Raw genomic sequence first — 24075 nt, 5'->3', positions numbered from 1 at the left:
TCAGCAATGCAGAGAAGGTACAAGTTCGTATTATCTCTCCAGCCGCAGACATTTTGCAAAAAAAATTCTGAAAAAGTCCGAGAAGCAACAAATTGAATTGGTGTGGCCTAGTAACGAAATAAAGACTTAAGTCATACATGCATATATACTTGATATAAGTCGCCACGAAAAGACGTTTTACTTAAACAAAAAAAAAAAGAAGAGCAATTAACATTACCAGGATATCTTATATTCAGATCATCCGCAACCACATGTAACTTTGCCTCTGACTTTGCCTCATAATATGACGACATGCATATATGACATACCAGTTGGGCTCCGCCATCTTATATCCACCTCCTTGAATTTTCAAAAATACAGTTTTCAAGATAAATAATCGCAAATGAAAAAATTGATGAAAAAATACCAGGTAGTTACAAGTTATTAGGGATAATAAGCTAGTTATTCTTGATCTGGTCATACGGTCCGCCATCTTGGATTTTTGCCACGTGACGACATCACATTAGCATAATTTATGCATAATTAATTATGAAAAATATTTAGATAACATGAGATTTTATTTATGTAAGCAAATAGCAGTAATATAGTAAATAAACGTGAAAAATACATTGTTAGAACCGAAATTAGCGATTTTCGTCAAAAGTGCCTGTCAACAGACGATTGGCAACAAGAAAAAGATTAAACTTTTTTAAACGTTGTGAAATTGTTCCCAACTAAATTTGGTTGCTCTAGCGTGTGGCGTTCTGCCGTTATAGGTCATGAAAGTTGGCGTAGGTCTCAAATGCCCCCCCCCCCCCAACCCCGTCTGAATAGGGTTAAACCTATGAGTTGATATCGATTACTGACATAATGCCCAGTGCTTGGTAGAATGTTTTAACCATATGTTCATCTTAAGCTTGGCGATTTCGGATCAAAAGAATCATATATCGAAAAGGACAAGGTGCCTTACACTGTATCATCATATACACGACAAACCATTCGAAAAAAGTAAATTACATTTGATACATTTAGAAATCAACATATAATATACCTTACCCGCGCCAGCCATGGTGTGCACACAGTCTAAGGTGTATCAGTTACGGACTACGAGGGTGAGGTGAAGTAGGTATTGAGAATGCCTGGTGGGATATAATGACATTAGTCATTAATTCAATTATACATGTATTAAGCTTTAAGGATTGTAAAAAAATAATACAGCAATCTTTTAAATGTCTTTTAAAAGTCTTATTACTAACTTTTGTGTTTCGTTTGTATCGGATAACGTCATTTGCTAAAAGCTGATCATACCAACAGTGTCGTTGAGCAAGCATTACGCAATACTCCATTGACAGAAAGTTCAAGTTCCCTAATACTAACCCCTCTCAACGTCACGTTGGAAACAGGAAATTTTAAACAAGATTTAGTCTTTACTAAATCATGAAATCCATCACAGTGGAATTGAATTGACATTATGGCACCAGCCTTTGTCACGAAATGAGCGGCCCATAGCTTAGCTATGATGTACTTGAATGTCATACACACCAAGGCCTCATAACCATCCCCCTACTGAGACGGGGGGGGGGCTGTTATGGTCCACCGCTTATCGAGTGACGTGCCTAGCTGTAACACAGATCTAGAGGCGGTGCATTTTTCAGTCATTGAAAAAGACTGGTGATGTTTAGATTTATCCATTGAAAATACGGTCAGTACCGAGTGACAAATCACCTTCCACACATAGTTCTACATGTGTGTCTGATTCACCAGAAAACGATTGCCTTACCTTAAGGTTCAATCTAAGCATTTTGCAGGTTACGTACAGGTTACGTGGCAGGTAACAACAGGCCGTCAGGTGTATCGATGGTTTCTAAGAAAGCCCATGAGCCTGGGCGTACAGTATTTACATAGTCAATCAAAGGCAATGCAGAAAAGAGAATTTGGCGCTCAAACGTAACCGAGCCATCACCCATGTTTACTATTCAAACAAAACAAAGGTGAGTTACCCAATACCTGGCTCATGGCGTCATGGGGATTGCCAGTAGAGGTCAAAGGTAATCATAACAGAAACGTCCCCCGGTAGACGATTGAAAGGTAAGTTTAAGCAAAACGTAAGTTTAAGCCCACGTCGACCCTTACATTCTTTATAAGGTGGATCCTAAATGTACCGTATGAACAATGTAAGGACCAAGGTGGGCTTAAACTTGAGACAGTGGTAGGGTATTTAAGGAATTCAGGTAGTTTGATTTCCTTGTTGATTTATGCGTAAAACCCAATGATACTTTGTCAGAAAGTATCGAAAAGGCGTACAAGCTGTTTAAGTCGTGTAGATACCAACATGTTTTCTTCTATTCTAGTGCAGGTTCTTCTGCTGAAATGTTCCATGCGTTGCACAATTGGATAGAGCAATTACTGAATAAAAATGGACGATATTTCCGTAGTAGAGTTGTCAAGTTCCATCCACGTTTATAAGGTGTTTTAAAATTTGTTTCCAGGATCTTTCACAAACCTAAGATTCTGCTACCGGTGCTAGACGTCAAAGATGGCTGCCCAAGGTAACTTTATCTCTTGGTTTTAGACGTTCTACAGTAGATGTATTAGGTATCAAGCCCAGTCAAGACAAAGATCCATGAAGAAAACATACAGCCCTATCTACTAGTAACTAGTGGGTATTTCCGGGTCCATGATCGGTTCGATGCTAAGCAAATTCTAATCAATAATACGACAATCTGCTATTAATATTGTTGTATTACATTACATTTTACTTACATTGTAAAAGATCATGATAACGTAGGGTATTCTGATATGTTTAAACGTTTTCAAACCTTATACACACGATTGTTTAAGAATCAAGAAATGGTCTTAAATCCACTAGATACATACCCATAAACACCTATAGAGACATAAGGCATTAAATTACTATAGCTAGTATACAATTTAAACACTTAAAAATATTGAATTTCAGCTAAGTTTGTCACACGTATTGTGAAAGAAAGCAATACAGATAATAGCTAATTCAGTAAACTATTCATACATGAGTTTCTGACCCAGTACCTTTTGTATGTGTAGACTCGTGTTGACTGAAATAATATTGACGAATAACTGCATTCCACTTATGGTTATTCCAGTTAACATGGACGACTGTTTCGAAATTGTCGTCAGTAACGTGAGCTACAGGTGGCAAGACTTGGCCCGCAAACTGGGATTCAAACGAGGCGAGATCAAAGCAATGGCCGACAATAACGTGCAATTTCCAGGCCCTAATGAGAAATGCTGGGAAATGCTTGGAAAGTGGATTAACAAACCGAATAGGGGAGAGGATCCTGTACGGGACCTGAAACAGGCACTGATGAATATAGAGGAGCGACTGACCGCAGAGGCTTTGGAAGGTGTGTCTTTTTTTATTGTCTCCAGTATCAATATCATAATCACGTCCATCATCGATACACAACTACTTGAAATTCGAATATGAACAATCATCATTTTACTCTGCTGATTTATAATGATCCAAACGACTTAAAGGCGACAAGCTAATGGTCCCCTAGCAGCTTTCTAAGTTATTACAGCCAATACAGGGAAACTTCCTGTTTTGATATCTAGTGTTCTGGACATGCTACATGGTTGTGGTTTTTGAGTGGTAGATAGCTCTTGGGGAGGAGAGTTTACTAAACACTGTAATGTTGGAGCCCATAGCGTCTGGAACTGCAGGGGGCAATTTTGTTTCTCACTTTGGACGAAGATAACTCAAGACGCTGTTGAAGGATCATCACGATTTTTGCATGTCGATATCTGAAAATGAACATAATAAAAAAGTTTATAAATCCAATGCATCCCATGATAGGACTGCCGACCATATCACACGAGGCCGTAGAACTGTACATGTAGTTTAAAGAATTGTCACCTCTTTTCAATAGTATATTAAAAAAGGTCCTTTAATTTTTTAGGCATAGAGGGAGCGACTGCAACAGAAGCAGGGGCAAAAGTCTTCATATCCCACGCCAGCGAAGACAAGGAAGAGTTCGTGACGCCGCTTGTCCAGGAGCTTCTTAAACCCGGCAGGCTGCAGCAGTCCGACGTCTTCTACGACAAGCACAGCCTAAGGACCGGCGACCACCTGTGGAACGAGATCGACGCAGCTCTGAGGGATCCGGCGTTGAAGTTATTTGTCTTTGTGATCAGTAGGCACGTGCTCAGCAAGAAGCAGTGGCCCCAATATGAATATCAACTGGCCCATGGCAAGGGGGTCAGGATTTTCCCAATCTGGCTAAAGCGCGATGGGGATGGTGATTTTAGACAGAAGGTATCTGAGTATGACACGATGAGGGAGCCAGACAAGCTTCTCGCTGTGCCCGTACATGTGAATGAGGTCGATGAAAAGCTGTCAGGCATTGCTGATAAAATCATGGAACAGCTGTAAAACCCTAAAACACATTTAGATGCCTCTAGGTAAAACATGAAGTGCCTGGGTTTTTTTAAAGCTGTATTGCAAATAAGGTTGATTTGTCAAGACAACAATAGTACTGTAGTGTGGTGTGGTGTGGTGTGTTAATAAAAAAACAAACAATTAATTTGGTTTGCTGCAGATTTCTAGTTCAGATTCATTTTCTTTCGTTCTACTTTTCATTATTATGCTTTTATGGAAGCATATTGATTACTAGTATTTCTCTCTCTTCTCCATTCCAAACAAATAAGGTCAATTACCTGAACCAGGTGGCTGTCACCATGGTTACTGGTGAAGTAGCAGATGCCATAGTCTTACATTATGTAGCTAGTGGCAGGGCTGGTTACCATAGATTTGAGTAAGAATAACCAGGACAGTAGTTTGTTAGGGTAGACAATGAGAAGGTAAACAAACAAAAAAACATGTATTTGCTTGCCAATGCTACCTTTCTTGTTTCTACTACATTGTTTCTCTTCACTGTATCCACAATCATTGTAGCAAAGGATAATTATGATGCTATTGCTAATTGTTTTCATTTTGGATAGTATTAATATCATTAAGTGATGGTGGCCGTTTTGTAATTCTGTCTTGAGAATGTTTCATCAAGCAATTTATACACAACTGACCTGCAAATATACTTTTATATTCAATGAAATTCATATTACTGTAGTATAACATCTGAAATGTGATTGTGTTGTAGGAAACATTGTCACTCTGTATTAGAAATCTTAAGTATCAACAAAAGGGAAAATATGTGAAAAAAAAACGAACGAATGTGTATGTCTTTTTTACGCATGTATTTGTGCGTTAACAACATGTGATGGTATGCTAATATTCTAGGCAGATGAATACACCCGATCATCCTAATGTTAACCATAATACAACACATCAATTGCAGCTTCTTTTTAATCTGTCAGATCTTGATATGACATGCCAGCACTCTGGTTAGACCACACATTCACATTGAAAACACACGTCTGAATAGACATGACGTTTGACCTGATGACTGACCTTTCCAAATACACTTACATTCTTAACAGTAAGATAGTGCAGTAATATTATCAAGTTATTGCTTTAGTGAAACATTGCACAGTTCACAAATTATGGCATCATTTAAAAACTTGTTGTCACAAATCGTAGCCATATTGTTCAATCTTTACTCCCGGCAACCTCTATCACACTCTTATCTCCGCCCATTTCTTCTCACGAGTTGATTGTTAAGGTTGAGGTTTAAGTTACAAAGTTTATAGCATTTGCATTATGATGATGGGCAAAACAATTGCATCATTGCAGATAGATACTACAAGATTGTATTGGTATTAACATGTTACCAACTAACACTGTTGAGCATTCATACTAGTATCTTGCACATAAAATGAGATGCTATCCTCAGTGTCTTGAAGAACTAGACCCCTGGATTCAACATATACAAGTACGTTCTTGAAGTATCTATATAGACAATAAACTAGACAGTTAACAGCATCAGTTCAAGAGCTCAACATCATGAAATTATTTAAAAGTGTTTTAGCATCAGTTTAAGCTCTGGAAGGTGTCTTACATCATTTGAGGGACACATTCAAAGTTCTTGAATTTTTCCTTCAGCTGATAACAAAAGAGTTTGAAGTTTTTATGGATGCTCCTTGCATCATTTGAAGTTCTTTTAAGTTTTCTTGCATCATCAAGATAGTTTGAAGTCCCGGACATTATCTTTTTGGCATCATTTGAAAAGTTGGAAGTTCGTGAGGCATTTCTCCCATTCCTTAGATAGTTTGAAGTTCTTGAAGTGTTTCTTGCATCATTTACAATATTTGAAGTTCTTGAAGTGTTTTGTGCATCATTTACAGAATTTGAAGTTCTTGAAGTATTTCTTGCATCAGTTAAACAGTTTGAAGTTCTTGAAGTGTTTCTGGACCTCAGACTTGGGGTACGGTTTGACAGCCAGACATGTGGCAGTGTTCATTTGAAGTTCTTGAGTTGTTTTTCCCATTTCTTAGATAGTTTGAAGTTCTTGAAGTCTTTCTTGCATCACTTAAACAGTTTGAAGTTCTTGAAATGTTTCTGGACCTCAGACTTGGGGTAAGGTTTGACGGCCAGACACGTGGCAGTGTTCTCCGGCTGCTCTATCCACAACTTGTGATCTACACTATTCTGCTGCAGCTGCTCAGCTAACATGCACAGACTCTCCTCGTCTTTGGCCTGGGAAAAACAACAATAACAACATAAGATCAGTAAACAAAGACGGTTTCAGTTTTCAACTGAGAAGATTTCCTTCCCTGTAGATGTGTGAAGTACATGTAGCTGAAAAAAAAGACAACAACAACATTGTATTAGTAACAGGTGTGTAATGTGTATGACCTTACATTCAAGTTGTACAGTAGGTGTGACAGAGCATGGCAGTTCTTGGTTCTTCGCCACTATGTGGTGACGTCACTATTGAGTGACGTCAGTGTTAAGGGTCACGTGGTCGCTCTCTTCCATCATGGCGTGATTGTACTTCACATGTGTGTGAATAAAGCTCCCTTTGGATCGAGTTGCATTGTGCCTCTGAGTCTCTCATCAGCACCTTCCTGCATCAATGTTGGCGCTTGGCTATACTGGTAACTACTCTCCAAGCAGATGTAAGGATTTGGCTCAGGGTCAATGTTACAAACCTGATTTTGAAACATAATTTAGAACATATTTGAAGTACTTTAAGGAGGAGACAAACCTGCGATACTAGGAGAGAGTGCTAAATGTCTATGTCGTAGAAGTAGACATAAACACACTGGGATAGACTTGTATCCTTATATCTGCTTTCCTTTTGTTTAGGCAATCACGGCTCCGCTCCCCCTAACCTACCTCCAGAACGACCTTGTGCATACTGTCTAAACTAGACAGATATTCCCGTGTGTTGTTGTAGTACCCGTAGACATGTAGCACAGTGTATAGTACTATAGTAGACCTATATGCTATATAGAGTACAGTGGACGGGTACAGGGTCTGGGCCATCAAGGCCCCCCCCTCCCCAAAACCTACCTCCAGAACAACCTTGTGCATACGGTCCAAATCGGACAGATATTCCCGTGTGTTGTTGTCGTCCCTGTAGACGTGTAGCACAGCGGTACAGGCGTGACAGGCCTGGGCCATCACGGCTCCTGTTGGCCATTTCAGGGCGCGGAGAAGATCTGCTCTCACCACCACGTACTGAACCAGAGGGGCAGCCATCTTGGAATATACCAATCTTGAATAGGGGTCTTTATCGTATCATGTTTAATAAGGTATTCTTGACTTCTATCTATCACCAGCTATGTAGCGTTAAACCACAAAAATGAAGAACTTTATTATGTAGTTGAAATAAAAAAAATGAGAGTTTTCAGAAAGTTGTTAACCTTTGCGATTAGATAAAATTACATTGCACCTTTTTTGAAGTGTAATACGCCAGGAATGCCGGGAAAGTTGAAAGGCGCCAAGTCTGAAAACTGAAAACTCTGGACGGGCGTTTTTCCTGAATTTGTTTTAAAAAGAGCGACTCAAGTTCACAACTTTGTTTAACCCCGTTTTTGTTAGGAATTTGCGCAAACTATGAGGCCAGAAAAGGGAGGTAAAGTGGTGTTTATTGTCCATATTTAAGTAAAATCACAAGCTTTCGGGAACTGTTTACGATTTGGGGGGAGGGGGGCCAACAACAACAACGTTATTTTCGTGCCAAAAGTGATTCAGAAACCTTAAAATGAAAATGTTTTCAGATTTTAATAGTGGTTATTCATTACTCTTTTCTTCTTTGTTTGCAGACTTGTACATAATTATTGCGAAACATTGTTGCCATGCCAAAAAATAAGAGCATCGAGCAGAGCAGAGTAGAGTAACGGGAGGGGGCCATACTTCGACACCCGTTCTAAGTGGATGCGCATGGCTTTTGTCAATGTACATTTTACAGTGAACTCATCAAAAACAAGTTAAGATCTTGTATGCATCCATATAACTGTTATTGAAGCTGTACAGATATATATTTCATTTAACAGTAGTTGTTGTCGTTGTTGTCTCTCTAACCGCTTCAGTTGTCGGTAAATGGTCTCATGTGCTTTCCTTCATTCCTTTCTCTCTATGTGCATCCAAACACATGTGTTACACTCTTGCTGCTTTTTCCAATTGGTCGGCTTTTGCACACATTGTCGGTATCCCTTCAAACTTCCATTCTTCTATTCCTTTTGTTGTCTATTCTCATTCTCCATCTTCCCTCTCATCAGTCATTGTTCAAATCTTCTTGTACTTGTCAAGTATTTGATCAGGGCTGTTTGGAGTTTTTCCACTCCTTCCTTGCTAATCTCCTCCTCTGATCCTGCATAGATTTCCAGATCTGTACTTTACTTTGACAGCGCACGAAACCTAGAGTTCTTCATGTTTGATGATGAACAAAACAAAATTCTGTGGTGTGCCTTTTTTGAAAGCAAACACGACTCCTGAAATAACTGGATCTGCTGTAGTAAAATATGAATTCGTGTGTGCGGAGATAGAATGACATCAAAATTATTATCATCAGCTATCACAACTGTGACGTCACGTGCTTATCAAATATTTTAAAAAATCAAGTTTTTCTTACAAATTTGCATACAGGAATGCTGGAGTTCCTCCAACAGCTGGACGCCAAGGCAACAAAACTCACCAGTTACCACGGCGATGACGACAACCCTCAAGGTCACCCAAAGAAAGGTCAAGTTCAGAAGCAGAACAAAGAAGGACAGCCTGAGAGAACGAGTGATGACGATGCCACTGCTGAGATGGAAACATTGATACAAAATCTACAAGAGAAGAAAAAACAACTAAAACAGAAACTCCACACTGGACCAAAACAGGTATAAAAGATTAGCCTGGTACTTGTACAATATCCATCCTAATATTCCTATTCTACATTTTATACTTCAAATTTCTAGCAACACTTTGCTTAATGCTTGCTTCCACACAGGATATTAGAAGTTCCTGTCCCCATTTGAACATGTGGCAATATAGTAGTGTACAAACTCAAGTCAACTGTACACAATATTTTAAGGTATTTGGGAGCTGTGAATAGTTTCATCAGGTCAGTGTTCATTGAATAAAGAGACTCTTTTCACACAACCACAACTCTGTTTTCACCAACATTTTGGTGACTATCTACTACCTTCCTCATGGCAATTTTGACTTGTTCAATTCTGACTTTATACTTTACTCAGGTATTTGGGAGCCTCGACAATAAAAAGTTGCGGCGGTTCAAAGTGAAGACAGAGGCTGACAGACCCTGCCTGAGGAGAGCTGCAGATTACATCAAACAGAGGAAAGCAGAGCTACTGAAGGAAGCATACAGCTTTGCAGGTATGGTACAATTACTAGTACATGTATGTACAATGTATGGTACATGTCCTTGTACAGATCCAACTTATGATCCACTGCTCACTGAGTCACGTGTTCTATCTGCATAACGTGACGTCATGGCAGCAGTGGATTGTTCATTCCTTGACAAAGACTGGTGATGTTCAGTTGAAAATTTGGGTGGGTCCAATTTTTGTGTTGGATGTTACAGTTAATCTAGTTCAAGAAGGACTTCTACCAACACAGATGAACCTTAAGGTTATGTATGTATTTTGTTGGAATAGAAATATGTTATTGTATCCAGTAAATATGTTGATTTTAGATACAAGTAGAGATTCTCATCCTAGAAGAAAATTTTAGGTCTTTGTCTTAAGTTAAAAATGGTGCCTGCCTGCATCTTTCCTGTAAGTGTGAGTTAAACATAAAAATGAAATATATTAGTCCTACCAATTATACACGACAAGTTAAGTACTAAAGATTTTAGAATTTGTGTATGGTTTTGAAGTGTATGTTTTTTTGCAGTGATATTTTGCGTCGTAAAATTATTGTCATCGTAGTTTAAGCATTGAACTCAAAGATATCAGTACTACATGTATGACCTTCTTACATGTCCACTGCCAAAGATTTATATGCAATATGAGTTCCTTTTTTTTATTCAAGCCAAATATGCACCTAGCCTGAGTACCATCCTTCGTAGTGACCGCTGGCTCAATACTTTCGCTTGGTTACCACAGAGCAAGCCGTCACTACGGAGGATGGTACTCAGGATAATAAGCATCCAGATATGGATTGTTTCTATTTTTTCCCTAAATGTCTACAGGCATCAGCATGACTCGTGAGTCGGAGTCCTGTGTTAGTGTGACCTGGGGCACCTTCTACTCTGGCCAGTACAGGGAGTCATATCAGGCACAGATCCAGGTCTCTCACAAATTAAAGGTTAGATTTAGTTTGAATTACATAGACTTTGACATTACATATCATGTTCCTACTACATGTAGATCCTAGTGTATGCTGTGTGCTTGTGTGTGTAGCCATGTGTACTTCCATGTACAATTGTACATGTACGTGTGCTGTATGTGTACATGTGTGTGTGTGTGTGTGTGTGTGTGTGTGTGTGTGTGTGTGTGTATGTATGTATGTATGTATGAATGTATATCTATGTATGTATGTGTGTGTGTGTGTGTGTGTGTGTGTGTGTGTGTTGCAGGTGGTATGAAAAAGGGGGAAAGTATGTGTGTTAGTGTGCTATTTATTGTTTATATTAAGATTCACAGAATAAGATCTATAGTATACAAAATTAATTATGTGTGTGGTTTAGGGCTGGGTATCGGTACAGCGTACCGGTACAAAACCGGTTTTTCGTATTGGACCGGTCCAGAAAAACCGGACCTGAAAAAATTAGGTGGACCGAATGTTGGACCGATTACAAAATTAACAGATTATTTTATCAGGCATTCACACGTTTTAGCGCTTGTAGATGGAAGAAAATAACAAGAGTGAAGTAGAGTAGAGTTTATAATAATTCTACCAAGTTTTACAGCCAATCGTACCCGTGCAGTTAGCGTTGTATAATTTAAAGCGCCAGTGTGAGTCTAATACTTCACCAAACAGATTTCTTTGTAGCAAAATGGACCATTGGTATGTGTCATACTGCATCAGGTCCAGGTTCAGGTCCGGACCTGGACCTAATCCTTTGGACCTGAACCGGACCTGGACCTGAATTTTCTGTACCGGTACCCACCCCTAGTGTGGTTGTATGGGTACCTGTGTTTGTGTGAATGTGTATGTTTCACTGTAGTGTGTTAATATGCACTTGCACAAATGTTGTTGACATGTATGACTGTACATGTATGCTGTGCATGTGCTATGTATGTATTCTTGTATAAAAAGAATGTAACATTAGAAAGTGTATCGGTACATTTCTACAGCTCCTTTATGTTACCCCCTATACCCACAGATAAGGCAGCACACCCTCCCCACCTTCCTACCCCTGGAGGAGCTCATCTCTGCCCACCTGAACTCTGACCTGAAGCGGTTTCTCTGGGCGGTCGGAGACCATCTGAATGCCTTCGTGTCCAGGAGAGAGCAGCTGGCACAGGCTAAGGTCAGTTTGCAGTGTGCTGTTATTTTTTTGTTTGTTTGTTTGTTTGCTTGTTTATTATTAGCGATGCTGCCTCTTGACCAGAGGGTTGGGGGTTTGAGTCTCTTTAAGTTCTTTGTCTGTGCTGGCAATTTCTATTCTTTGTGTGCTAAACATGTGCGCTAAGAATTGAGTTCTAGATGGTCTTTTCTTAACTTTTTCCAGTTCCAGTAAAAGATTAATTTACATTTTATATGAATGAAATTACTCATTTTTAGCTTCAATGCCATGCCAAAATTACTTTTGTACCAGTGGGTCTTCTCAGCTGTAGGTAAAGATGTTTAAATGCTCTGACAGCTGGGCAAGGAATCAAACCCAAACCTACTGGTACAACATTTAGCACCTACAAAATGGTGCAGGTAATTTTGGATGTTATTTTCGACCTTGTAGGATGCAGAAAATACAATTGATCAAACCCATTGATCAATTCTTTCTTTCTGTACCACAGACATCCTACTCAGACCTGTTGCAGGGCGAGGTGGAGGCCAGTGCAGGGTGTGACGTCCTGAAGCTGACTCTGAGAGCAGAGGAGCATCATTACCACACCACACTGACTTACAAGGATGGGCTGAGCACACGACCGACCACTGTGGAAGTAGAAGGTAATGCTCTCTCTCTCAGCTCATGAACACACGGCCTACCACTGTGGAGGTACAAGGTAATTCTCTCTCTCTCTCTCTCTCTCATCTCATCTCATCTCATCTCAACTCATCTCACCTCACCTCATCTCATCTCATCTCATCATATGATCATCCCAAATATTTGCAGAAATTGCAATGGTTTTCAATATGACCACTGAACATCTCCAAGGCAATTTCATGTATCTGTTGAATGTGTGTTTCCATTAATATACTGTTCTACATTTGTTTCCTTGTTGCCTTCGCTAGAAGGGTATGTTTTTGGTAGCGCTTGTATGTTTGTATGTAGAAGACCAGCATAACTGGAGAATGCCTGGATGGATTGATATTCGGTATGTGGGTAGGTCTTGATGAGACCTGGAAACGATTAGATTTGGGGCTCCCTAGCAGCTTGCTATGGTACTGCAGTAGAACTTCTGGGTTTGATATCTTAAGTTCTGGACATGCTACTGTCATGTTTTTTGATTGGTAGATAGCTCTTGGGACATAGAGTAAGTGGTATATGTTTGGGCCCCCTAGTGGCATTTTTTTTTTAACTGCATGAGCCAGTTTAGTGTTAGACTTTGAAGGAGAATATCTGAAGAAGGGATAAATGGATCATCATGATTTTTGATATGCAGATAGCTTATTAAGTAATGCTTGATTTCTGTCCTACATTTCAGATGATGACCAGTCCACAGATGTTGAGGAGGCGACTCCCAGGATTCAGGAGGCTTTCCTCAGCAAGTCTCTACCTGATGCTTTAACAGACATAGCCACTTACCTGAACAGAAGTTTGTGAGAACAGGCCACATTCCAATGGAGTCTGAAATATTCTTCAAAGATATACAATCCTGTACTCTGTAGTTTCATCAGGTTGTAAGTTATTCATATACATTTGTAGTAAGCTTCTTTAACCACAACTGAGATAGTATGTACTTCCAACGTTTCGGTGTCTGACAGACACCATCATCAGGGTTAGAATGGACACCGAAATGTTGAACGTACATACTATTCAGTTGTGTTTGAAGAACCTTACTATATGGATATGCATGTACTGTATTATATGAAAGACAAAGAGCCTCCTAAAAAGCAAGATAATGCAGGTGTTTTTTCTTTTCTTTTTCAACAATTTATGAAAATCACTAATCAGTATGTTTGAAAATTCAAAGCTTTACCATTTGAAGGGTGTCGTTTTCAATCAATCGAACAATATCCTGTATCTTAACAATCCTGTATTTTAACTGTGCCTTCGACCTTGGTCATTCTATGTCTTCCTAGATGTCCAGTGTGGGGGTATTGGGGGTGACTGACTCCATTATTAGAAAATTCAATTTTTCTAAGAATGTAACTTCAGTTGCCAGTGAAATAAGATAATTTCCAAAATCATTCACATATTAATTAAAAATTGTATTTTTGAAAAATCCAAAAAAATTGAACTCCAGAATTTTTGATAGGGGTTTTGTCAAATCACTAGCACATTAATATAAGTGGCTACAAAAATTTGAATCCACATTTCCAGTTATTTCACCATAGCTTTTATTTCTCTGCTTCTCCAAACAAACCAAAAATAAAGCAGCTTCGTACAGTACTGTATTACTGCCTTTCAAGATATGCATATATTTTCTGTATGATAATCAAAGAACAGTTTCTAATGCGAACATAACAAAGCTTGAAGTTGACAATAATTGTTTCTCACCTAGATAACACGTTGTAATACACATTTTACCAATGGCAAGGGTGTAAGCGAGCTTTCACATGTTATTGCCATCACAACTACACTGTACATTGTAGTTATGAAAACTAGGAAACTATAAACTTATTATTAACCCACTTTATACAACTCATATACTCTTGCATTTTTATATTGATAGTCAACCAGACATTGCTTTCCCTAACTTATGTTCTAAACAGTTGTCACCTTCCAAATCGCATACATTTGTACATTGTATAACCATGAATATGTTTCTTATTAACGAGACTTAATGCAAAGGAAACCATACTGTAGCTAGAACTGCAATTGAGGAACAAGATATTGTGTGGCCTTAGTTATACAACAGTGTACTACTACATAAACTGTAGTATACACCAAATAAACTGACAAGTAAAGCTCGCTTGGTGGTTTATCCCAATCTTGTACTTGTAGGCCCAAGAAAACCTGTGATATTTGTATGATTGTACCAAACAAAAAACACCTGTATTTCTAACACACAAAACTACATATGAGAGAACCAAGAGTTTGCTTAATTCGAAATCACATTGTACAAAGAGACAGAAATAAAACCATCTCCATGCTGACATGACATTGTAATATCTACATAAAGATTGCATCAGAATAATATTGCACCAAAGTTTTCTCACAAGAGAGCTCTACCATTAGACATATACATATCCCTTCCCTATATCATATTTGAATATCTATAATATTGTAAACCAAACCTACCTTAACATTTTCCCATAAACTTTAACTGCTTTATTTTTTTTTTAGCTTCAGTAATATTTCTTTACAGAGGTTTTCTACAAGTTTTGCATTAGAGGAAAGTAGGCATATGTTGAATGAAGATTTTTATGCCACTTTGAAGGTTGGGATTTTGGCTGAGAGAAAATGGCAAACACCTGTACAGTTTTTTAAATGACATTATTAACATTGCTATAACATTTGCTTATTGTTATCAATACTTGATCACAGTTGCATGCACAGCTTAAACTATAAACTGGTTTATTCTGAACCTTACACATAATTATGCTGTAGCCAATTTGGCTCAAAACGTCTTAACTGTTTTTCTAAGCAGTAGTGCAGGAATTCTAGTTCACTGTACATCAATTGTCAGCCAGTTGAAGTAGTACAAAGATCGGTCTCATATTTGTACATCATTATTTGTAGGAATATTGTATAGTTACAGCTGATAGAAACATGGCAACTGTAGAGATATAAATAGACAAGTAGCAGCATTTAGAGGTAGAACCCCTCCAGTCCCAAATATGTACAATTTCTTAAGAGTCCTGACACAATACAAATAGACACTAAAGGTATAGTCTATAGACTAATTTTGGAGTAAACCTTTCAAGTACAACATACAGATTGAGAGTATACAGATGTTTGGTAATGAAAAACACAGAAAACTTAATATATATCACTACTTGAACCATTTATTGTACAACAGTGAACCTATTGAGTTGCTTCCATAAAGAATCTAATATATACAATCAACATTACTCTGGACCCTGCATAGCACTGTAGATTTCTCACTCTTTTCCGACATTACTACTCTTTCATCGTTAGCATAAGTTTGGCTGTTTGGGCTTGATTGTAATTCTATTAGTACCGATATTACCAAGCAGAGAGGTGGGTATTGCAAGAACCTAATAACTGCTTCAATGTCATAATGGCTAATATGCTGGCTACCCTCTCATTAAGATCGCAAGTTACACAAAACATAAACCATTTTAAGCTCAAAGAAAAACAAGAAACCTAATATCCTAGCAGCATGCACAGGTATTCAGAAGGCCCAAATATTCTTTAATTTTTGTGGTAAAACTCATTATTTTCACAGAAAAAAAAATTTGTACAATCCTCGTGAAACTTAATGAAAATGAAACAGAACGTATGTATCTTCCACATTCGAAATACATCATGCCCGAATAATTGTCCAGCCATATATTGCAGGTTGAAAAAATTGGTTGTAAGTCATTTGCATATCACTACAGACTTTGAGTTTCAAGTTGGAACATCATGCCATTGAGTTTTCAGAAGAGAAGTAAAACTTTTACTAAAAGAAATGATTTTTTAGATTTAAATGAGTTATTATAGTGAAGAATACAATTTAATTTTTTTTCTGTACCACTCTCTTTAAATTGTCCTGTTAGTTTTGGGTAAAGAAAATGCATGAGACTCTGCATGATTGTACCTGGCATAGAGCGGTGGGTCACTGTAGAAAACAAAATGGGTCTGTAGAAAACAAAACGATTCAAAAGAAAATTTAGTGATCATCTTAAAGGGGTTTTTATGGATCCATAATATCATTCAAAACATATCATTGAATTTCAATATTTCACTTTAATATTTGTATCATTTTATAGATTTCTATCATCAGACTCCGATTGTAGCTCCAAAAAGCTGTTCAAATGAGGTTTAACAATTTCTTTCGTCTGACAAAATTTAAAACTTCAATTTGAGCTTTTAATGTTTACTAATACAGACATGTACAAATGTGGCGGTTTGTCTGAAAATACCTCAACCTAGCTCCCAGATAAATATTCTATGCCATAACTCTTTATACTTTTACTCTGGGTTTTGCCCTGTATTCTCATCTATAACATTTTAATGGCACCATTAATGCTCAAAGCACTTCTGTAAAACCAGAGGTAAGCAATATTCACTTATAACAATAAACTAACTTAAAGATAATGCATGTCTTCTACAAAACATCACCTTTAATATATTCCAAATATATATGCATAACCCCAAACCCATTGCACATCTTATAAACAGTGCAAGCAAGAATGCAGGAAAATCAAACCCAGCATAATATACATATTTTCTAAATGTACAAACTTTAAGTGGGAACTCCCTTTTCCCACTATGATTATCTTAACTTTAACATTTTAAACTTAATATATTTTTGCTGCTCTAAACACCCATCCCATACCCTGAGCAGAATGAAGCAGAGATTTCACTTGATGTGTTGTCTTCAGCGTATCAAAGCTTGGGTAGCGTAGAGGCTATGATGCCGTTTCTTGGTGTCCCGTTTGGCTTTTTCTTGTTCTCGAAAAGGGTCGTTTCTTCGTCGCTTAGAAGATCGTCTGACTCCGACATCACCAAGCTGTTGTTTTGCTTTTGTCCTGAATACAAATTAAAGATAAAAACATTAATTTCATTTGTTCAAAGGATCATGTAATATACTAATAACATGCATGATAACACAAAATATTTTTTGAGATATAGGAACAAAGTCAAAACACACACTCAGATGTTTAATTGCAGTCCGAGTATAATAAAATATGAAGAGAGATACCTTGCAAGAATTGTATTAGAAGACTACAATGTAAACAATGCAAAATAAGCTACACTGTACAATCCTCATACTGTGTTGAGATTGATTTGGGACATTTGATTGGGGCCTCAAATCAGTGAAATGATGCTTGACTGAGTCAGGCTTTGTTCGTAATATGCACATGGCATATCTTATCCTGGATGTCTAACTTTCATCAACGTTTGTTCATCATACTTTACCTGTTGTCTTTTCACCTGTCTGAGGGACAGGCACACGTTGGTCCTTTCCGTCTATGCAGCATGAAGTTAGAGGTAAAGGGAACATTACAGTCAATCCTAGTTACAGCTCCTCAGGAAATATACAGTAACAGTCACTGTGACTAATACTATGAATTGAGGGGTCATGCTAGTAGTCACATCTCTGTTTTTCACAAGGCTTTTTTTTTCCGCTTATTTTCGGATGGGGCTTTTCATAAAATAAATGATGTGTATGTGAAGTGACAAGGTCTGACAGTACCATTTTCAAACTCCAGTGGGTAATTTATGCATTTTTTTGGGGGGGGGGGGGCACTTTTGAGCAGGGCCCCATACATTTGTAAGACTCCCAACCACTGTACAGTTGTGCTATCAATAACCTTGAACAAACCTCAGGTTGGTTTCAACTTGGATTTAAAATCAGACCGGCCCTGACGTAAAAATATACCAGACTCAAGTTATAACCTATTAGTAACCAGAAGTATGTAATTTACATCTTTAAAAATCATGTCAATCATAGAGAAACACAATGTTATTTTCTACTTTCTATTCATTATATTTAATTTGGTACTCACCTCTACTATACATTTCTATTTTTTCTCCTTTCTCATCAATTTCATCCAACAGTGTGTAACGATGCCTTTTGCTTCTTCTGAATCTCCGTCGACTGAAATAAAGGAAAGTTTGAATTTAGTTAGTTCAGTTAGTTTGACAACTTTGGACTTAATTGTATCAAATAGTCTTTCCTGATAATGCTACATTTTTGTATAAAATGTATGATTCTTGAATGTGTAATTACTCAAAACAACAAAGAATGTAGAATGAAGGTTAAAGATAGGGTTTAATTTCTTCAAAATTCCTCCATAAATAAACACCAAATTCAGTATGTGTATACAATCCTGTAGAAGTCCTTAAGAATATTATTCAATTGTTTCTGAAATGTAATTCATAAATTGAATGAAAAAAAATTGCATTTTTGTGTGTAAAAATAAACCTGGGTGAAAAGTAGACCTCAACATGGCGAGAAGGAAAGAGATCATCAACAAAAAGTTGGCTGAAAAAAAAAATTGCAAAAACATCTTTAAAAAGGAGAAGTTTGTAAAAAAAAAAAAAAAGTTGCCAAAAAGGAATTTAAAACAAAAACTGATTTTTAAAAAACACGCTTTCCTAAATACAATACCTCCATGGCACATCAAAGTTTTGGTACTTTCTGAAAAAAATCATTTCAAAATTAAAATTAAAAAAAAAATACTGTAGCAGTTCTAATCTTAGTGGCACATACTGGCACATACATGTAGACATGGTCACACCAAATCCATGTGTTTTATTGGTACGCTAATGACACCCTTGTCTGATAAGACAAAAAGGCTCGGTGGGCGTCACTCCACCATCCACTGTATTGTTTCTGGAACGTAAAAAAAACACACAAAAATCTGCACAACCCTAAGATGATTTACAGTAGCATCAGTACTTACTTCCTGACCAGACAGACGACGCCCCAAGTGATCAGTCCCACCCCGACTACGATGCCAAAGGCGATGACGATGACATAAAGTATGCTCCAGTCTGTAGGGATAAAACGGAAAAAATGTCTTAACTCACATCCTTGTTTAATTTACTGAGTCTTTATTCCAAGCTTCTTCTTCTGCTTTCTCCAATACTGCAAAAAAACGTCTTTTTTCTCTATCCACAATGACAGTACCGTATCAAGTAGAATTTTTCAAAACAGAGACTACATACATAATAAGCAAAGTCAGAATTATAATAAATAGAATCTAGATTCAAACATTTACAAAAAGGCACTGCATCAAAACTGTTCCCGAAGACTCATTAAGTGTGCTGTGTAACATCAGTTTAAGGGGTGAATTTCCAGAAAATATAGCACAAGGGAAGACTTACCACAATTGCTGACTTTATCTGCAAAATAAGCCTTGAAGGGGTTCTGTACCCAGAAACTGTCACACTGGCACAGTTTGGTGAAGGAGTTACACACACCGTGTCCCGAGCAGTTGTTCTGGCAAACTGGGTGGGAAGAAAATCATACATTTACTCTTTAAAATCGTTATTACGAAATGTATACTAATGAAAATAGAAATCTTTTTATGACACACACTCTATACCTACATTTGTATACATGTACAAACATGTATATGTCAGAAAAATAAGGTACAGAATGTTTCTTTCACACTCTAGGTATTTACAACAACAGCCAAAGTTTCTGTGGCAGCTTTCACCTTTCTCAGGGTATACTGACTAATTCTAGAAAGTTACAGTTTCCAAATGCACCTGTCTTTTCCAGTCTGTCCACTGAGTCAATACAGAAGCTGCCAACAAGTTTTTATTACAAGGTACAGGGTGTTAAACATGGAATTCTCATGGATCAGTAAGCAGCCACCAACTATCATGGATTCAGCACCAAGGCTTAAGCCAATATTTTTTCCGTAGTAACTCCTACCTTCCTAAGGGCAATACTGACTAGTTCTACAAAAATACCACCACTGGTATTACAAGGTACAACTACAAGGTACTAAACATGGCATTCTGATGGATCAGTGAACAGCCACCAACTACCAGATTTTCAGCACCAAGGCTTAAGCCAATATGTGCCCCCCCCCCCCCCCCTGAATGGAGAGGAACAATCAAGGTGGTAAAAAGCTTTACTTCACCTTTATCCCAAGGAAAATATGCAAAATGTAATTTGCTTGAAAAATATATACATAAACTAGAAGCCAACATTTTTGCCAAAATGCAGAATGTTTATCCTGTGGCCTTTTCTCAAGCAATCCACACACGGTCCTTTACCGTTACGTTCTCCCTGTAGTATTGTGTGCAGTAAAAAAATTACAAGTACAGGTTTGCTGATGTAATGCTAATATGCTGATGTCACCGCAGGTCTAATCTCTGATTCATTCATGTCTGTTCAGAGCTCTGATTTGTTCATGACAGTAGAAGAAAAAGAAAAAAGAAGATGAAGAACCCACTAGCATAAACATAATAAACATAATAAACAAACAAACATGTACATACCAACAGTGTCGACCAGTACAACCTTGAAGTCGAGCACCTCTGACCCTGCCTTGAGTTTGCGCTTGAGTTTGGCGAGAACGGACGCCCCATTCTGTACCACGCTGGTCTGGGTGTTCACCACTACAAACACCACTATCATGCTGAAAGGGGGGGGGGGGGAGAGAAGGAGGTTAAATACAAATACACTAGGTCATATCAAGTTGCTTGAGTAACTGCCATTTGGTATATAGTATTACATGGATGTATAACCTTCATTGATGTAATGAGTTTAAACACTGTTTTAAATATTGAAAACTTTAGGTTTGGTTTAGCTTGAGTGTGCACCCTGCTAGAAATATTTGACCATTCCAAGGCTGAAAAGACATTCAAGAAACATTAATCCATAAATCAATTTAACACTTAGTCTAGATTTGATTGATAAATTTTGTATGTATGTAATCTGTGTGAAATCAGAAACAGTTTAGCTCACTGGAGGGCTTATCATTCCCTGGTAATGAGAGAGAAGACAGATCCTATGTACAATACATTCATCTACAGTTCACCAGAAAGGCTTATCACATGCACACCTACTTCTGGGTGGATATCCTGTGATGTGAGGTACATGTGCTGGTAACATTGGATACTGCTTTCAATTGGCCCTTATGATACTTTATTATGCTACCGGTAAATCTGCTTGGAAATGTACTTACTTGCCAGTGGATATGTCCTCTTTTATCTCCTGGACCCTGATGTCAGAATCCATCACATCAATCAGCACAGCCAGCTGACGAACTAACATGGCCTGGGAAACACATGTCATACATTTAACATAGTTTTCTTTGTTAGTTATGTATAGAACCTCATGATCATGGGGTTGTGTGGCATACTGTAAATGCGTTTAAGTTCGCTGGGATTTATTTTCGAAGTGGCTCTAAGTTTGTGGTAGCACCATGAACTGTAGTCTCTTATTGCCGTGGAACATTAAACCACCAAAAAAGTTTCTGCATTTACAATGGTAATAGGCTACAGGACTACAGGTCAAATTATACAACTATGGATTCTACCGAGCTTTCATTAAAAAATTATGAGATGTTTTACCTTGTTCCCCTCAGTAAATGATGTTATGTCTGCTGCTAGTGCAAGTTCCACTAGGTCATCCATATGGATATCTGTGAGGGTCAGTCAAGAAAGAGAAATGTAATGAAATCTAGAAGAGACAGGATAGGTAATTTTAGTAGAATGCTCAAACTCAAAGGCTTGTAATCAATCCTAATTCTACACAGTAACAGGTTAGCTAGTTTAAAGTTGTAGTACTCAAGTTTTTGCAGATAATGAACCCCTCCTATAAAGATAGGCAAATGTCTAGTTTTCTTTATGTGGTAAAACAGTATTTCCTACGTTGGGAACTTACATGTATATATTAAGTTGTGACTAACTTATGCAGAAAGCACATGAAAGCTTGGTGAACAAACCTAGTATAGGTTGCAAGAGAAGACAAAGATACTTGAAAGCTACAGGACAATTGTATAACAGTTTTAGATATCAGGCTACGAAAGTTCTAGTATCAGACATTAAATGATCAGTTTATTAAACACACCTTTCTTGACAATAACGGTAGCAGAGTCGGTGTCGTACAGCCCCTTGGCATCGGTCACCTTCAGATGGAACACGTAGCGTCCCTCCACTAGGTTGGTCAGCTGCAGGACTGCCCTGTGGTCTGAGCCGTTCAGGACAACCTGGGGACAAATAAGGTCATGTCCGGCATTAGTCTGTATGCTTCATAGTTACATTATGTTACCTTATAGGCTAAGCTGATCTGGTAGCCAGATCCAGCCAGCAGTTGGTTCTAACAGGTCTATCAAAAACCTCTTACCATCCCCTGCCCTGTGGTCAGAGCTGTTCGGGACAACTTGGGGACAAATAAAGTCATGTCTGGCATTAGTCAGTGTGCATCCTATTTACATTATGGTAATTGGCTTTCTATTCTTCTGAATCTGCAGGCCAGATCCAGTCAGCAGGTATAATCTCAAAGATCTATCAAAACCCTCTAACCATCTCCTGCTTTTGTGGTCCATTTCATATTTAACACTTGAAAGTCAACCACTCAGAGCAGTACAAGCTCCATGTCCAGACAAATTCATTTGATCTATTCGACAACACTCCTACTCTTTGCGATAAGTGTATTGGGTTCTTTAACATGCTCATGGTGTGGCTCTTAATCTTCCAGAGCTGTCTCAAGCTTTAATCTTTTTCTATCCCTCCCTTTGTTTTAGTGCCCAAATTGTCCATTTTGGTTACGTGTATTTCAAGCCTTATGAAAATACTTCAATTTCAAGTCATGAGAGTCAGAATTTTCTGGGCAGAAAGGCATAAAATTTCTGTTCACAAGCAAATTACTTTTCAGGGACAGGTCCTGGAAACAGCCCTGGGTTTTTCTCAAACATGAGATTGCCACCTACCCCAGCAGCTGGACTCTGTGGGTCCCGTGTCCACAGGAAGTCCACGATGCCGTGGTCATCAGTCGACCTGGATCCGTCCACGATCAGCAGGGTCTGGGGCAGCTGGTACACCACGTCACCTCCGGCATCCGCTCGTGGCTTGTGGTTTACATCTGTGGGGAATGAGGTAGGGGTAAAGGTATAAGGTATAACTTATCAAAAAGAGTAGGAGTCAGTGTGAGTGGTTCAAAAACCTACAGTTCTTTGGCCGCACATGGGGCTATTGCAACCGTATTGAGGTCTCCTGTTCCAAACACTTCCTACAGTCAGATTGAAGTCACCTTGCAGTTGGTGTTGTAAGTTTTCAGTTCGATCCCCAACTGAGTCTGGCATAATTTCTAAACCCATTCTCACCTTCTTTCTTCTTTCAGGAACTCTAGGTTCTAAGCCAAATGTCCTGCAGTTATGCTAGTCCCCTCATTACAAAATTGGTACAGTGTAGGTTGTGGATTTAATTCTAAGCCGAGCGTAAAAAACTTTTCTCACCTTCTTTGACCTGCACGGTGACGGTGTCCCTGGAACACAGGCTCTTGTCATCGCACACCTTCAGGGTGAACTCGTACGTTCCTGTCACTAACCCTGTAACCGTGGCAACAGCCTGGTCTGTGTTCTGTAGGTCCACGGAGGATGGTCCACTTGGGAATAGGGAAAAAACATGACTTCATTTTAAACTTCTTTGCTAAATTATATGTGATTTAGATTACTTTTTGTACAACTACCGTGATTGTACAGCTACGTCAGAGCCTAAATCTGTAACATGGCCCTTAACTTTTGTACATGCCCCCTTCAAAATGTGAATGAGGGATATAAAAGTTGTTTCCTAGTTC

At 38.3% G+C, this 24075-nt stretch overlaps 4 protein-coding genes across 6 annotated transcripts in view; 2 read left to right on the top strand and 2 right to left on the bottom strand.

Annotated features, from left to right (window-relative positions):
• The first annotated feature begins 2489 nt into the window (after nt 1–2489).
• On the top strand, nt 2490–4390 carry LOC118405070 (NAD(+) hydrolase BtpA-like). Its single transcript, XM_035804471.1, has 3 exons — nt 2490–2528; nt 3102–3386; nt 3918–4390. Exons 1-3 carry the CDS (start codon nt 2516–2518, stop codon nt 4388–4390), a joined length of 771 nt encoding a protein of 256 aa, XP_035660364.1. The 5' UTR covers nt 2490–2515.
• Nucleotides 4391–5302: 912 nt separating this feature from the next.
• LOC118405109 (putative peptidyl-tRNA hydrolase PTRHD1) lies at nt 5303–7622 on the bottom strand. The gene is made up of 2 exons (XM_035804514.1): nt 7430–7622; nt 5303–6610 (listed from the first exon to the last, which is right to left on the bottom strand). Exons 1-2 carry the CDS (start codon nt 7616–7618, stop codon nt 6440–6442), a joined length of 360 nt encoding a protein of 119 aa, XP_035660407.1. The 5' UTR covers nt 7619–7622; the 3' UTR covers nt 5303–6439.
• A 219-nt stretch (nt 7623–7841) lies between these two features.
• On the top strand, nt 7842–13937 carry LOC118405069 (centromere protein O-like). Its single transcript, XM_035804470.1, has 7 exons — nt 7842–7994; nt 9008–9246; nt 9604–9742; nt 10560–10675; nt 11697–11843; nt 12328–12481; nt 13180–13937. The coding sequence occupies exons 1-7, from the start codon at nt 7976–7978 to the stop codon at nt 13296–13298; spliced, it is 933 nt and encodes a 310-aa protein (XP_035660363.1). The 5' UTR covers nt 7842–7975; the 3' UTR covers nt 13299–13937.
• Nucleotides 13938–16907: 2970 nt separating this feature from the next.
• LOC118404640 (dyslexia-associated protein KIAA0319-like) overlaps nt 16908–24075 on the bottom strand; it is a 34873-nt gene continuing 27705 nt past the window's right edge. For 2 of the 3 annotated variants that reach the window (XM_035803875.1, XM_035803877.1), the window contains 11 exons: nt 23735–23883; nt 23210–23361; nt 22348–22486; nt 21849–21919; nt 21461–21552; nt 20772–20911; nt 19644–19766; nt 19220–19310; nt 18320–18411; nt 17730–17780; nt 16908–17338 (listed from right to left, as the gene is read on the bottom strand). In XM_035803875.1, the coding sequence (XP_035659768.1) occupies nt 17196–17338; nt 17730–17780; nt 18320–18411; nt 19220–19310; nt 19644–19766; nt 20772–20911; nt 21461–21552; nt 21849–21919; nt 22348–22486; nt 23210–23361; nt 23735–23883 (1243 nt within the window). In that variant the 3' untranslated portion in view covers nt 16908–17195. The remainder of the gene's footprint in view (nt 17339–17729; nt 17781–18319; nt 18412–19219; nt 19311–19643; nt 19767–20771; nt 20912–21460; nt 21553–21848; nt 21920–22347; nt 22487–23209; nt 23362–23734; nt 23884–24075) is intronic. The other variant, XM_035803876.1, reaches the window with a different exon arrangement.

Source organism: Branchiostoma floridae, chromosome 17 (genome assembly GCF_000003815.2).
Source record: "Branchiostoma floridae strain S238N-H82 chromosome 17, Bfl_VNyyK, whole genome shotgun sequence".
NCBI classification, from domain to species: domain Eukaryota; kingdom Metazoa; phylum Chordata; class Leptocardii; order Amphioxiformes; family Branchiostomatidae; genus Branchiostoma; species Branchiostoma floridae.
This window is presented reverse-complemented; position numbering and strand designations above follow the sequence as displayed.

Bases quoted from the DNA above. Each gene is read 5' to 3' on its own strand.
- LOC118405109 (XM_035804514.1), bottom strand. From the start codon at position 7,618: ATGGCTGCCCCTCTGGTTCAGTACGTGGTGGTGAGAGCAGATCTTCTC. The intron at 6,611-7,429 runs GTAGGTTTTGGG...TGTTTTTCCCAG, and splicing joins TGCACAAGGTTGTTCTGGAG to GCCAAAGACGAGGAGAGTCT.
- LOC118405070 (XM_035804471.1), top strand. The intron at 3,387-3,917 runs GTATCAATATCA...TTAATTTTTTAG, and splicing joins GTCTTTTTTTATTGTCTCCA to GCATAGAGGGAGCGACTGCA.
- LOC118405069 (XM_035804470.1), top strand. The intron at 9,743-10,559 runs GTATGGTACAAT...AAATGTCTACAG, and splicing joins GGAAGCATACAGCTTTGCAG to GCATCAGCATGACTCGTGAG. The intron at 12,482-13,179 runs GTAATGCTCTCT...CCTACATTTCAG, and splicing joins GACCACTGTGGAAGTAGAAG to ATGATGACCAGTCCACAGAT.